General features: G+C 45.4%; 2 protein-coding genes across 5 annotated transcripts; one reads left to right on the top strand and one right to left on the bottom strand.

The window, feature by feature from the left end:
- Positions 1-3,995: 3,995 nt before the first annotated feature.
- On the bottom strand, positions 3,996-12,861 carry ING1 (inhibitor of growth family member 1). Of its 4 annotated transcripts, none has more exons than XM_074192040.1 (2): positions 12,777-12,861; positions 3,996-5,633 (listed from the first exon to the last, which is right to left on the bottom strand). In XM_074192040.1, the coding sequence occupies exon 2, from the start codon at positions 5,485-5,487 to the stop codon at positions 4,930-4,932; it is 558 nt and encodes a 185-aa protein (XP_074048141.1). In that variant the 5' UTR covers positions 5,488-5,633; positions 12,777-12,861; the 3' UTR covers positions 3,996-4,929. The 4 variants fall into 4 exon arrangements, with proteins under 4 accessions (XP_074048141.1, XP_074048138.1, XP_074048140.1 ...); XM_074192037.1 differs by lacking the exon at positions 12,777-12,861 and adding an exon at positions 11,320-11,536; XM_074192039.1 differs by lacking the exon at positions 12,777-12,861 and adding an exon at positions 8,994-9,147.
- On the top strand, positions 8,665-11,525 carry LOC141491525 (uncharacterized). Its single transcript, XM_074192486.1, has 3 exons — positions 8,665-9,999; positions 10,970-11,149; positions 11,260-11,525. The coding sequence occupies exon 1, from the start codon at positions 8,665-8,667 to the stop codon at positions 9,400-9,402; it is 738 nt and encodes a 245-aa protein (XP_074048587.1). The 3' UTR covers positions 9,403-9,999; positions 10,970-11,149; positions 11,260-11,525.
- Positions 12,862-14,087: the final 1,226 nt, after the last annotated feature.

Below are 14,087 nucleotides of genomic sequence, written 5' to 3'. Positions count from 1 at the left end.
CACCTCAAACATAACTCAAGGGTGAGAAGAGAATCAGAGGAATGATCTAAAGGAGACTAATTATACTTAGGTGATCCTTTCTAAATTGAAGAATCTCAGAATAGTAAGAGTACATAAGGGTACCTGGTGGTCTAATAATTTAAGATAGGGACACTGAAGCCAGAGAAGGAAGGTGATTTATTCAAGAACACAAGCAAGATATACTTATAATCAGGTCTTTTGACCCAACTGTCATTTAATACTACTTCCACTAACCCAAGTCTAGAGGTCTGTACCAAAGTTTCTTCAGACAACCTAAGGTGCATAGTATAAATAATTGTAAACTTATCAGCATAGTATAAATAATTGCTGTAAACCTATCCTCAGAAGTTTTTGCCAGTTATTTTTAATCAGTTATTAGTTATTTTTTTAGATCATTACTATACATTCATACATTCTTGCTTTGTACTCCCCTAAAGACAGCTTATCTAAACCATACCTGGTCAAGAATCATCTACATATAACACCCACTAAAGGATCATCCAATTTATCCCTAAAGACAGAAGGGAACCTTCCATCCCCAAGGCAGCTCATCCTAACTTTTGGATTGCTCTAAACGTTAATGTTTTTTTTTTTTCTAATTCAAGCTAAATTTGCCTCTTAACTTGTACCAATTATCTCTAGTTCTCACAGTGACATCTACAGGGCCAAGAATAACAAGTATAATACCTCTTCCAAATGACTTCAAGACATCTATCACATATCCACTTGGTCTTTTCTCCTCTAGGATAAACATTCTCAGTTGTTTCAACCAATTCCTCATATGGCATGAACTTGAAGCCCTTCACTACCCTGGCTATCCTCCATTGGATGCTTTCCAGCTTACTTCCTTCCAAAAGCATGGTGCCCAGAGCTGAACACAATACTCCAGAAATGGTCTGAGAAGGCAGAGAGTTGTGAGGCCATCACCTCCCTAATCCTGGGCATTGTGCCTTTCTTAAAACAGCCTAAGATAGAATTAATCATAAAACCTTAAGGGCTAGAAAGTTTACAGAGCTAATTTTTATACTTATTTTATAGATCAGAAACTGAGGACTAGAAGCTACTGCTGTGAAACCAATTAATTGTGAGAGAAGGGATCTTGGATATTAGAGCACCTGCCCTCTCTGTAAAAGGCAAGGACAGGATTCCTCAGCTTTCAAACTATCTTATGAATGGAAATTCTAAATGGCCTGACATGTTCTTTTCAACAGTTCACACCTGATAAGCATGTTATTTTTAACAGTACATTCACAACTTTTAAACTGGTATTTTGCATTACTTGAGACAAAAAAGCTTTTCAGTATATCTCATCTTGGGAAAAAAAATGCTTAAGAACAGCAATGTCATTGAAATAGTTTTTTGTATCCACTCTGTCTTCTGTTGAAAGCAGTCATCATTGCCTATACTTCATACAATAAAAGAATTATAATAAAATGTCCAAATTTCCTGTGGGAAATAAGAATTTAGAATGCATTTAGTGTTTTGCTTATTTAGTATTCTCTTGCTAAACATATTCATTCAGCAAGTAGTTTTTTCCTATTTCCTTTTTCCAAGGTACTGTTCTTTGAGTTTCATTATTTTTAAATACATTTTAATATCAGCACAATTCACCTAGTATTAACTGAACATCTATTTTACTTAGTTTAATAATTTGTTGGTTTGTTCATTCCTTTATTCAACAAATGTCTCTCTAAACTTTAAATAGCTGCTTTCCAAAATATATAAAAATGGGAGCAGCTAGGTGGCACAGTGGATAGAGCACTGGCCCTGGAGTCAAGAGTACTTGAGTTCAAATCCAGCCTCAGACACTTAATAATTACCTAGTTGTATGGCCTTGGGGGCAAGCCACTTAAGCCCATAGCTTTGCCAAAAAAATCTAAAAAAAAAATCAAAATATATAAAAATGAAAGGCTACTGGAGGATTGCTTGAAACTAATGAGTTCCCATTTCTAGTTTTTCCATTTTTAATTCAAGTGGCAGGGGGAATCCTTATCACTGTTACCTATGCTCAGTGTAGCAAAAGAACATGGCAATCGAGAAAACCAATGCAATCTTAGACTCCTGTATCAAGAGGCAGTGTCCAGGTTTAGGAAATTTAGCCATGCCAATTCTACCTTGCTCAGACCAACAGCTGAAGAACTGTGCTTGATTCTGGGTCCCTTTAATTTAGAAAGGGCCTGGTAAGCCACCAGAATGGTAGTGTTTTACAATCATTCCTATGAGGATGACTTGAAGAAACTGAAATTGTTTTGCTGAGGAGGAGATACAGTGACCTATCTAAGGGGCAGTCATGTGGGGGGGGGGGGCGGGGATTTGACTTAGTTGCTTGGACCTAAAGAGCATTGCTAAAAGGAAAGGATAGAAATTGCATAAAATAATATAGATGCGGTAACAAGAAACCATTCATGATAGGCCTTCAAAGCAAGCTGAGAAGACCACTTGTTAAGATGTCAAAACAAAGATTTTTTTAAAATCAGATATAGCTTGGATTACTTTGGCCTATGAATCAGTGAATCAGCCAATGAGTTTTTTCTCAAACACTTATGTGTCATATACTATGTTGGAAATTCAAAAAAAAACCCAAAAACCAGTTCTTGCTTTCAAGAAGAAAATCTCTACTGGGTAAAGAAAACAAGGTCCCTTTCAACTCAAAACTCTTTAAGAGTTCCCTTATTTAGTGCTGAGAAGCTATGAAAAACTGCAGTTAATTGAGCCTTTAAGAAGGCTCCTTACATTTTTTTCACTACTACGATTAGTTCAATGTATGTTATAATTTGCTTTACATTTTTACTTCTAAAAAGTGAATCTTATTTTTTTTTCTATTTGCAACATGCCCAAATACTTTACCAAGCCACTATATCTTTTTTTGATATGCACAAATTTTTATCAATGTTTTAAATGTTACTGAATTTTCAAAAGCATCGATATGGAAAATATTATGCATTTTCCCACCAAAAGTTCTTAATTTTAAATCGAGAAGTTCTCGTTCATGGGTAATAACTGCAACCTCGATTCCCATCACAAATGAGGTTCAAGCTTATTAGCCAGTTAAGTTAGCCCATGAGCAGTTCTAGTCATCTATTTCAATTCAGAGCTATTATTGCTCAGCCTTGATAGCACAATACCACTCATCCTCTAAAGAATTGAGGCAGTGACCAGGCAGGAATTGTCTAACAAGTTATCATGCCAGAGTCTTCTTGTTCATTAATGGAATTAACCAGATAAAGCACTACAAGTTAAAACTGCCATGCCCCCACAAAAAAAAAGCAGTGTAGCCCAAAAGATAAGTAAACTGACCTTGGAGTGAAGGCAACATCTGCTCAAGCTCTCCCTAGGACATATCCTGGCTAATTGCATCACTATTCTCTTATGTGTCCCCAGGATGCTAAGACAATTAGTTTCAGAGATGAAGTCAACCTACTTTGGTAAATATTCTTTTAAATGTTATTTTACTCTTTCCAATTACATGCAAAGATAGTTTTCAACATTTACCTTTAAGCTTTTGAGTTAATTTCTTCTATCCTTAAACAAAGTTGGAATATTATGTAGATTTAATTTCAGATCTTTGCTATTTTAGCTATATACATAAATAAAATGTTTTATCAATAAAAGTATTCTTTGAGGTGTGACCTCAAATTCAGAGCAAAAACTGCAGAGATAACTGATTTTTAGCAACTTTAATGCCGGGGTAAAAAAAAAAGTATAGGCAAGTTAATTGTTTTGGATTAGAAATAAGACATCACCATTTTCTTTCCACATATTGGCAGACTTGAGGAAAAAACAAACCAAGGCCTTAGGTAGGATGCAAGTAAGATGTAAATACACTTTTGATGATAATTTGTTATTTAATATTTCATTATTAGTACATTCAATAGGCCAATGGTATAGATTATATTTCTACTCAACTTGTGGGTACTTTTGATATCAATATTTTAAGTAATTTTTAAAACTAGGATGAAATGCTACTAAAGGAATAAACTGTCCAAAGTTTGATTTATTCTTTAATATCACAGCTGTACAACTTTCAAACATACAGAAGGAAATGCATATTGGTTTCACAACGGCATTTGGTTGCATTTCCAATTATAATACAGTAAGTGCAAGTCCACTCAGAAATTTACATTTATACACAACTTATACAAATTAAAGATTGCTACACTATTATTTGTGACAGTATAAAGCTTGATTTTGTGTGTGTGTGTGTGTGTGTGTGTGTGTTTAAGTTCCACTGCTAGATCACTTTCTGGTTAAATATAAAATGTACTCAATCATTTTAAAATGGCCCCTTTGGGACTAGGCCAGTATATAAAATATTGTCATGTAAAATTTAACCATTTTCTTTTTTAAAAAATAATATTTTAACCCTAAACCTTTGTTATTGAACTGTTATACTGACACGTACTATAGTAGCAAGAGTCATTTGTTTAATATCACATTGGTTATTTTTTAAAATGCAGCAGGCTGTATGTTTATTCAAATACAGCCATCTGGCTAAACATTTTCCAATTTTTTTTTGTTAAGGTAAATAATATTTTCTTTAGATAAAAAAATTGGCTTTTATGAAATTATTTTCTTTCATCTATATTTTAATATATTTAAGTGCTTCCCGATCACAAATGAAATTTGAGCCTTTTGGCTCACTTGGGTACTTTATCCAAATCTATTTTTGGAGTTTAAAAAAAATGTTGATCCACAGACCACTTCCTGGTTCAGATGTACCAAATTAAAACGAAACAAAACAAAGAAACAAAATCACTGCCATCCCTATAACAGGAATGGTTTATTTTCTAACTTTCTTTAAAAATATACATTTTACAATCCTTGTACCTCCACGAAGGTGGTAAAGGTAATAAATACACTGGTTTGTTTCTATTTCTTCCTCACTATTATAAAATAAATGTCTACAAACTACCTGTTATAAGCTCTTTCTTTTTTGGATTTCTCCAGTGCTTTGTCCATTGTTTTCTCATTTTCCCCTCTACATTTGGGACAGTACCATTTGCCCTTTGGTTTATGATTAAGTCCTACACATGAGAAATGAAACCACTCAATTGGGCATTCATCATTATCACAACCTATCATTTCTCCATAGGAGACTTGATTACATAAGCAGTATGTTGGTTCATTTGGATCAATAGGAAGGTCTGCAGGGGAGGCCTCCCTCTCCGCTTTGGCCTTGGATCTCTTCTTTTTCTTTGAAGTTTTAGCTTTTTTCTCTTTTGGAGTTCCTGAGGTGATATCATCATGATCGTGATTATTAGATGCATTCTCTCGGTTCTCATTGTTGCGCTGCCGCCTGGATCTCTTGTTATTAGGCTTTTCAGTCTGAGTGATTGTCTCATTCTTAGACTTATCCTGGCTAGTTTTGCCACTATTGCCAGTGGTATCATTAGTCTCTTGACAAGTCTCAAAAAGTTCCACATGACTGTCAACTTGCCTGGTCCGATTCTCAACTAGTTCCACCATTTGGCTAACAATCTGGATCTTTTCATCTCCAAGTTCCTGGCTCCGAATTAATGCTCTTTGAATGCAGTGTAAAACTCTCCTCTTCTGTACAGAGTCCGTCTCTCGCTTGAACTTCTCATAATATTCATCCAACTCCTTTAAGATTTCTGAAATGGAAAATAACATTATATTTATACTACAAAAAGCATTTATACTCTCTACCTGGACTGAAACAAGTCTTCCCATATAATCTCTAACATTATAAAAAGGGTCACTACGGAAGAAAGTGCTAGAATCTAAGAACAAACCAAATATATGTGCCAACGAATTTCAGATTTAGCAACCTGCCACTTACACAACATTCTGTACGACTAAGTATAAAAGAAAAGATCACATTTGGTGGGGACCACTGCTAATTAATAGAAAAACTTTAAATTAACAAATATCTGATGCCAAGCCTTATTATTTCTACCAAACTAAATAATATTATATATTCCAAGCAGCTCCATGACTTAAAGCTTTTGTTCAATTTACAAAAATTACTGATAATAAAATAGATGAATTTATATTACACTCAGTTTTTATTTTTTAATTAAGTCAATGGGGTTAAATGACTTGCCCAAGGTCACACAGCTAGACAAATTTTTTTAAAAAAGATTTCTGCAAGGCAAATGGGGTTAAGTGGTTTGCCCAAGGCCACACAGCTAGGTAATTAAGTGTCTGAGGCCAAATTTGAACTCAGATCCTGCTGATTCCAGGGCCAGTGCTCTATCCACTGTACCACCTAGCTGCCCTATACACTCATTTTTACTGACTCTTTGAGTTTAACCAGACTCAAGAGATAGTAAATAAGTTTTTCCACTGACCTGCTTTCACCTGAGTATCTTTGTCCAAATGAAAAATTCTAGCTAGAATATAAGGAAATAGCCAGAGAAAAGTAGTATGATGTGGTACAACAAGCAAACAATGATTAACAGTCAGGAAATCTGGGTCTTGGTTCTACCACAAATGAGCTGTGTAAGAACAACATATGTCCCCTAGTCTTAGCAATAAAACCAAAGTTGTTTTCATATAGAGGCTTTATTTAAATTATGTAGATAGATAGATGGACAGATAGATAGATAGATAGATAGATAGGAGATGGGTTTGGGGACAACAAAAACCATAGTGTAGTTTGTTTCTTTCCTTAACCACAGTTAACCAAATTAGTTTTCAAAGCCATTTTCCTCTCAATTTTTCACATTAACATAAAAGTAGTCAAAGTGCTAAATTTAAACTTTTCAGCATACATACTAACAAATGATACTTAAGTCATTTTTAATGTATTTTGAGAACCTAATCACTCAATGAAATTACTTTACAAATTGATTTTAATTGTACTAAATGCCATAGGTAATCATGAGAGTCAAAAGCCTACTTTAAATATGCAGATTAAAACTTCAAAAGTGGATTTCTCCCTATCTATTAGGCTAAAAATGGAATAAATTTTTTCCCTAGAAAATCTGTTGAGTCCCTCCTTTTCCCCATCATGCCTAGAAACATATTTATATAAAAAATGTGAATGTCTTTAAAATCTAAACTAAAATGTTATCTAAAAAAGTTGGTACATAACCAAAAAAAACCAGTCTAACTTAGAATAATAAAAGTTTATTTCAGGACAACTTTTAAGATTCCTGAAAGAGACAGAAACTAAAATAACTTGTCTTGCTAAATTCTTGGGCAATATCCCTAAACTCTGAAGTTCTGATATATCCAGGGAGGAGTGGCAAAGTGGGTATTGCCTGGATAACAGGACTACCTACCTGGTAACTGTTTCTTTATGTAGACAAATAAAACTACAAATTTCATTAAAAAACACAAAATTGAACACAAATTTCCCATATTCTACAAGTACCATGATTCCAGTAGTTAACTACATAAGTGGTATTTCACAGAAAAAAGGGAGAAAACTAATGTCTTTGCATTACTAAATTAAAATGAAATAATATAAATATCAATCAGGGTTCAAAATAAAAAAGTCAGAAAAGAACTAGAGTTAGAGAGTCTAGAATTAGTAGTTTTGTATGTGTTCTGGGGAAAATCACTGAGTGTCTGTTATTCTAAATTTCCTAATTTATACACTGGAGGATGATCAACTAAATAGATTCCCTTTTACTAAGTCTGATTCAGGTAAACTACTGTGTAGGGAACTAGAGTTAAAAGAATTGTTTGTACTTACTGATTAGTGTTATGATTCTACTTCATAGAATGGTAAATAACTGACATAAGTTTTACTTGTGAGTGAAAAAAAACCCAATCAAGCACTACCATCTACAAAACAGGAAAACAGATAATGCAAATAACCCCAAAAAGTTTAAAATCATTCTTTTTAATGACACCATATTGTCCCTACACTTCAACTTCAGATTCTCATAGGTCTTTGATTCAATTACCTAATAAACTTTGAATATGCATATACAGCAGCAGCTAACTACAAATTGATTCCTTGTATTCATTGAGGGAAATCTGCTAAGGTCAAAGTGTTACCTGGTGAAGTATTTTGAGGTGTTCTCCAATTCTTGAAAAATAAAACAAAAATAAAAATAAAACTTAATTTCTTTTAAAATATAATTTGTATCAGGTTAACCTTTCCTCTAAGCACAGATTGGTGCATCTTCTTTACATTAATAACAAATCAAGATAGATGACAACACATTAACTTTTCCTTTAATTTTTCTTTTTTTAGATGTTTGCAAGGCAATGGAGTTAATTGGTTTGCCCAAGGCCACACAGCTAGGTAATTATTAAGTGTCTGAGGCCGAATTTGAACTCAGGTACTTCTGACTCCAGGGCTGGTGCTCTATCCACTGCACCACCTAGACGCCCCAACTTTTCCTTTGATCTTAAAGGCGAACTTTTAGCCAAATCGATTTGCCAAACGTCTGAATCACAGCATGGTAGAGACCTTTTATGTCCAACTTCATTTAACAAGGAAACTGAGACCCAGAGAGGTTAAAAAAATGCATTTTTTAAGCTTTCTATTCACGCCTAAGAAAAATAAGTTCTCATCCAGGCATAGCTACTTTATGTGGTCCTAAGCCTTCTAAGCACGGAGCAGCCCCACAACAGCCTGGTTCAAAGTCTACTCCAGAAGGAAACACGGGGGGGAGGGGGGATCCTCGACCTCTACCAAGCAGGCCGGTCCGAGCGGGTTAATTAATGAACAAATCATCAATACACGGATACACAGGGCCAGTGAGACGTCGGGGCCGGTCCTTCCCTACGACAGCGCGCCCGGCTCACCAACGGCAGGCAGCACGTCCGCGGGGCCCAGCCAGGCCGGGCTGGGGTCGGACCCGGGGCGGCCCAGGCCCGCCCGCTCCCGGCAGCCAATCCGGCTTCGACACAGCCTCAGCCCAGCAGGCAGCAGAAGCGGGCCCGGGCCGGGAGGGCCAAGTCCGGCTCGGCCCGGGAAGCCTCGCAGCCGCAGTTTTCGGGCCAGAGCCCCCCCCCGCCACGCGCAAGCTCGCCCACGCGGCCGCACTCACTTTTCCCACGCGGCACCGCAGGCAGGAGACAGCGTCGGGCCCTCGCGCCAAGGGCGCAGGGCTGCTCCCGGGGCCCCGGCGAGCGGCGGCATCCCCCGCGGGCTGCGTGGTGGCACCCGTGCCGAAGGGAGAGGCCGCCGGGAGTGGAGGCCGGCTGCCCCGGCCATCGCGGTCACGCCGCTCCCCGCCCGCAGCCCGCAGGAACTCCTGCCGGGGCGCTCTGCCTGGCCTGGGGCGGCAGCCCGAGCCAAGGCCCAGGGGAGTGGCCAGGGGTACCGTCGCCTCCAACCGTTACCTCCGCCCACCTTCCCGAGCTCTAACGGCCGGACGTGACACGCTGCCATTGTTCCCAGGCCGGAAACAGCCGGAGTTCTTTGGAGCCTTAGGAATGGCGAACTTAAAAATCTGACCTGGGCCGGAATCCGTCCTCCCGCTCCCGGACTAGCCAATGGGGATCCGGTTTGCAGGTCAGAAGTGCTCCACCTCCCTCCGACCCCACCCAGTGCCCGCCTCCTCCTTAAAAGAAAGCGCCTATCAGAGTGGCGGATTGAGGCAGGGCTAGGCTCAGGGGCCCGCCCTCCCACAGGGAAAGCGCCAATCCGGGGCCAGATGCAGAGGGACTGGCCCAGCCCGCGGAGCCCAAAGTACCAATCTGAGGCTGAAGGCGAGAGGACTGCGAGAGATTCAAAGCAATCCGGCCTCTCCGCTCCTCCCCGCTTCCCCCCAAATCCCCCTCCGCCCTAGCCGGGGGAAAAAAAGGAAAGCGTCGGAAACCGAGAGCGAGGCCAGCCACCGGGCACAACCCACCCCTCCATCCCGGGGACCAATAGCCCGGCAGCGAAGTGATAAGGACATTCCATGGGGAACGTCACGGCCAATTACTGAGAGGCTGAGGCGGGGACGTTCCGCAATATGCTAATGGAGTGAGCTATAAAATTCGCTGCGAAACTGACTCTCCGGCAGAGCGCACAGGGCGCCTCCGAATCGGGGGTCTCGATTCTCGGGGGTAAGCCGCTGCTTTCCCCGCCCCCCCATCCCCCCTTGCTCCCTGCAGCATAACCCGGTAAACGGTAAACATGAGAAAACTAAGAGTGAGGCTCTTGTGTCACCACCGACCTCCCCCCTACTCCACCGAGCCGTGTGACCTCCGAGAAAAGTTTCCCCAAAAGCAAACAATTCCCTGAAGGCATTCCCCGGACCCCCTCCTCTCCCGATTTAAGCCTGGCGTACGGATCGGCAGAAACCTCGGGTTCAAGCCTCTCCTTTCTACATTTCTTAACCTCTTCCCTGCTTCCTCGTGAGCACAATATGGATCCGCGGTTTCCTCGGCTTCCCTCCTACCCCCTCCCCCATTACACACACACACACACACACACACACACACACACACACACAAAATACACACGGCATAAAATCCTTCAATCCCTCCGCAAACTACACCCAACAAGCCTCTGCCTAGCCGATGAGTCTTAGGAAGTCTGCACTGAAGAGAAGGAAGTGTAAGAGAGGGGCTGGAGAAAAGAAGGGAGTAGGGACCGTGCGGGAGAGCGTATGGACCCCCTCTACTTTATGTAACACAGGGTTAAAGACCACCCAATGGGTTGGTGATGAAGGGGGGACCGGGAGGAGGAGGAATGAGGATGGAAGTGCAGGCATTTCTCAGGAGGGACCAGGCAACCTTGCCCAACAGCAGCAACCAAGCTCTCCTCGAACAGCCTCCTTACTACAGCCTGTCTCTGCTGCTACTACAGCCATAATGAACACTGTACATTCCTCAATGTTGTTGTGCTGTAATGTGTCCACCCTGCACTTCCCCCTTTGCCACCCCCCCTATTAAACACACACACACACACACACACACACACACACACCCAGTACACAGCACCTCATCCCCCCCCCCCCGAAAGAGCAGTTCTAGTAGTCTAGCTTAAATTAAGACCTGCCTTCCCCCCCTTCTTGTCCCGTGTTTTACACAGAAAGACCTTGGTGAATAAAAGAAGCTGAAGACCTTTTGTTCCGCCCCATGACAAGAGCTCCCGCTGCAGATCCCCCGGTGCAGCTCGCTCCGGCTCAATAACATTACTTGCCCCCTCTGCTTCTGCCGCCCCCCAAGGAAAATTGAACTCCCCTTCAGCCAGGGCCGGGAGGAAGGAGACGTAAGAGACTGGGCAGGGGGGTAGGAGCGGGCACACAATCTCTCTCTCTCTCTCTCTCTCTCTCACACACACACACACACTCTTACACACTCTCTCTCTCTCACACTCAGATGAGCCAGGGAAAAAAAGAGGGAGCCGACCAACCGCCCCATCCATCAGCCGGCTCTTACCTTGGTATTTGGCGTCTATCTCCCTCATCAAGGAGACGTTTCTCTGCAGATCGAAAGGCAGGGACTCGATGGAGTCCAGATAATCCTCCACATAGTTCACCAGGTGAATCTGCTCCCCGTTTGCAGGACTCAACATGGTTCACCCGAAAGGTCCCCGGCGACTCCGCACTGCTTTCCGCTTCCTCCACCCCCCGCCCCCCGCCCCCCTCAAAAAAATAGCACTGCAAAATGCAAAGCTGTGTCTCCCTCGGGCCCCCCCCGGGAAGCTACATCTGCCGCCGCTCCGCTGCCCCTGCCTCCTGCGAAACGGAGAGCGAGCGAGGAGGAGCCCCCTCCCCGCCGGCCGGGCGCCCGGAGATCGCCTGCCGCTCCGGGAACTCGCACACGGGAGCCGGGGGAAGGAGCCGAGGGTCGGCCGGGAGGAAGGGAAGCGGAGGGAGGAGGGGCGGGGGGAGAATTAAACCACCGCACAGGCCCCCCCTCCCGGATGGTGGGGGAGGGGGGCGGGCGTGCGGAGCGCACACACAGACACACACACACACAGACACACGGACACACGGACACACACACACACACCCAGCAGGGAGGGAGGAGAGAGCGGCGGCGGCGGCGGCGGCGGCGGCGGCCACCCGAGTCGCCTCCCGTGTGTTTGTGCGTGTGGCTCCCGTCTCCGGCCCTGCCAGTACCGGCTCCGGTTCCGGGTCGGGACGGAGGAGGAGGGCGGGCAGGAGCGGAGCACAGCCTCCCGGCCGCCCGATGCGCCGTACTTATCCAACGTGGAAAACCCAAATACCAGTTTCAAACACTTGGGAAACATTCAGCCCCGCCACGCAGGGCGCATGCGCGCCCCTTCCCCCTCCCTCTTCCCCTCCCGCCCCCTTTCCACTCCCTCCTCCCTCCCTCAGTCGCCCCCTCCCCCCGCCCTTTCCGGGGCAACGGCAGCCCCGCCTCCTCCCGGCCTCCTCCTCCTCCGCCCGCACCGTGCATCATGGGGGGGCCCCCCCCCCCGGACTTCTGGCGTGGGACTCGTGTGTGTGACAGTGGGGGAAGGGAGCGGCGGCAGCGCGGCGGCAGCGGGCGCTCCGGGGCTGGGCGGCGGCCGACCCGAGCCACAAACTTTATCGGGAGTTTGGCGCTCGGAGGCCGAGGCGAGGCGGCGGCCCGGGCGGTCGCGCCCTCCCGCGCGGGAGCTCCGCCCCCGGCCCGCCGCCCCAGCCGCGGAAGCGGCCCCTGCGCCGCCGCTCCCCGGGGCGAGAACGGCCCCGTTACTTCCCCCTTCAACTCGCCCCCAGCCTCGTCTCCTCCCACTCCGTAACGGTGTACAACTATGACGTCGCCGAGAGCGGCGCCTCCGGGAGCCAATCGGCCGTTCCCTCGCAGGCTCACGGTCCAATCGGAGAGAGGGCTCGAGAGGGGGCGGGACGAACGCTGACAATTCATTTCAGGACTGTACTTACTGGAGCCCGGTCCTCGGGAGGGCGGAGGCGGAGGCGGGGGGGGGGGGCAGGACTGTGAGGAGTGTTCATGCGCGCCGCGCACCGGGAGCGGAGGGCACCGAGGCCCGCGCCGCTGGGGGGCGGACTACGATTCCCAGCCTCCCCGGCGGCTCGGGCGCCTGCGCAGTGGCCGGCCGCCCTCCCTCCCGCCGGCCCTTTGTGTCTCTCTCCAGAGTTCAGTTTGGAACGTGCCCGAGACAAAGGGTCTGGAGAGTTTGCTCGTCCCTGGCCGGAGGGGCGCGGGGAGCCAGGCCCGGCCGTCACCCCCAGCCTGGGCCGGGCCCGCGTCTGCCGTCCCCGCCGGGCGGCCCCGGCCTCTCGCGCCTCCAGCCCCTTCAGCCCTCTTCCTGGGGGGGGGGGGGGGTCTGAACACCCGTCCTCGTGGTCTCCCCAAGTCGGCCAGCCCGTCCGGGACATTGGGGTGAGGCCCCCTCCTCCCCCGGGCTCCCAGTTGTCCCTTCCCTACCCCCCCCACAAACTCCCGGATTGAAAGCCCTTTAGAAAAGCTCCGGGGTTGAGCCGCCGCGTTGCCAGGACAACCAGAGGCTGGCGAGGGGGAGCGGGCGCCGGGCCCCGCCCCTTCCCGCCCGGGCCGCGGCCCGCCGCTCCCCTCCCCGCGCCCGCCCGGGGCGCCGCGCCGCTCGCGCCCTCTTTGTTTTCTCAACAAACCGAACACCCGAAGCCTTGGGACTGCAGCTTGGCTACAGTAGCAGAGCCCACGCGCGGGGCAGGCACTTGTGGCGGGCGCACAGCCTCCCGCCTCCCTGTGGTCGCGAACTTTCTCCCCCGCTCACGTGGGGAAGGTCTTGCTTTTGGCTCCTCTTAGGGAAACTGTCCTAAAGTCTGTCTCTGGGCTCCTCCCTCTCCTGTCTACATGTTCCTGTTTTGTGTGTGTGTGTGTGTGTGGGGGGGTTATTTTGTGTTTTAAATCTTGATTTCAGCATCGTTTTTTTCATTGCCAGGAATCCTAGGAAAATCTATGCTCTACCCATTAACAGTCCTGATATTTATCCGAGTATACATAGAGTTCTGGTGGTTTACTATAGGAATGTCTTTAAAATGCCCTCATCTTTATGTTTGACAGAAAATTTGATATTTTGTTGTATGGAGGAATGATCTGGTGACGTCTTAGAGGTTTAAACTTTAAAAAAATAGAGAAATGTGTTTTAAAAAAGTGTCTTCTGATATTAATTTTCTGTAGATAAAATTTGCTTGTGAGAACCTTTTTTTTTTCCAGAGGAGTAAATTGCTAGGAATATATAAATATTGAGG

The sequence above is a fragment of the Macrotis lagotis genome, chromosome 6 (genome assembly GCF_037893015.1).
Source record: "Macrotis lagotis isolate mMagLag1 chromosome 6, bilby.v1.9.chrom.fasta, whole genome shotgun sequence".
NCBI classification, from domain to species: domain Eukaryota; kingdom Metazoa; phylum Chordata; class Mammalia; order Peramelemorphia; family Peramelidae; genus Macrotis; species Macrotis lagotis.
The sequence above is the reverse complement of the archived record's forward strand: the minus strand, read 5'-3'. Positions and strand labels throughout refer to the sequence as shown.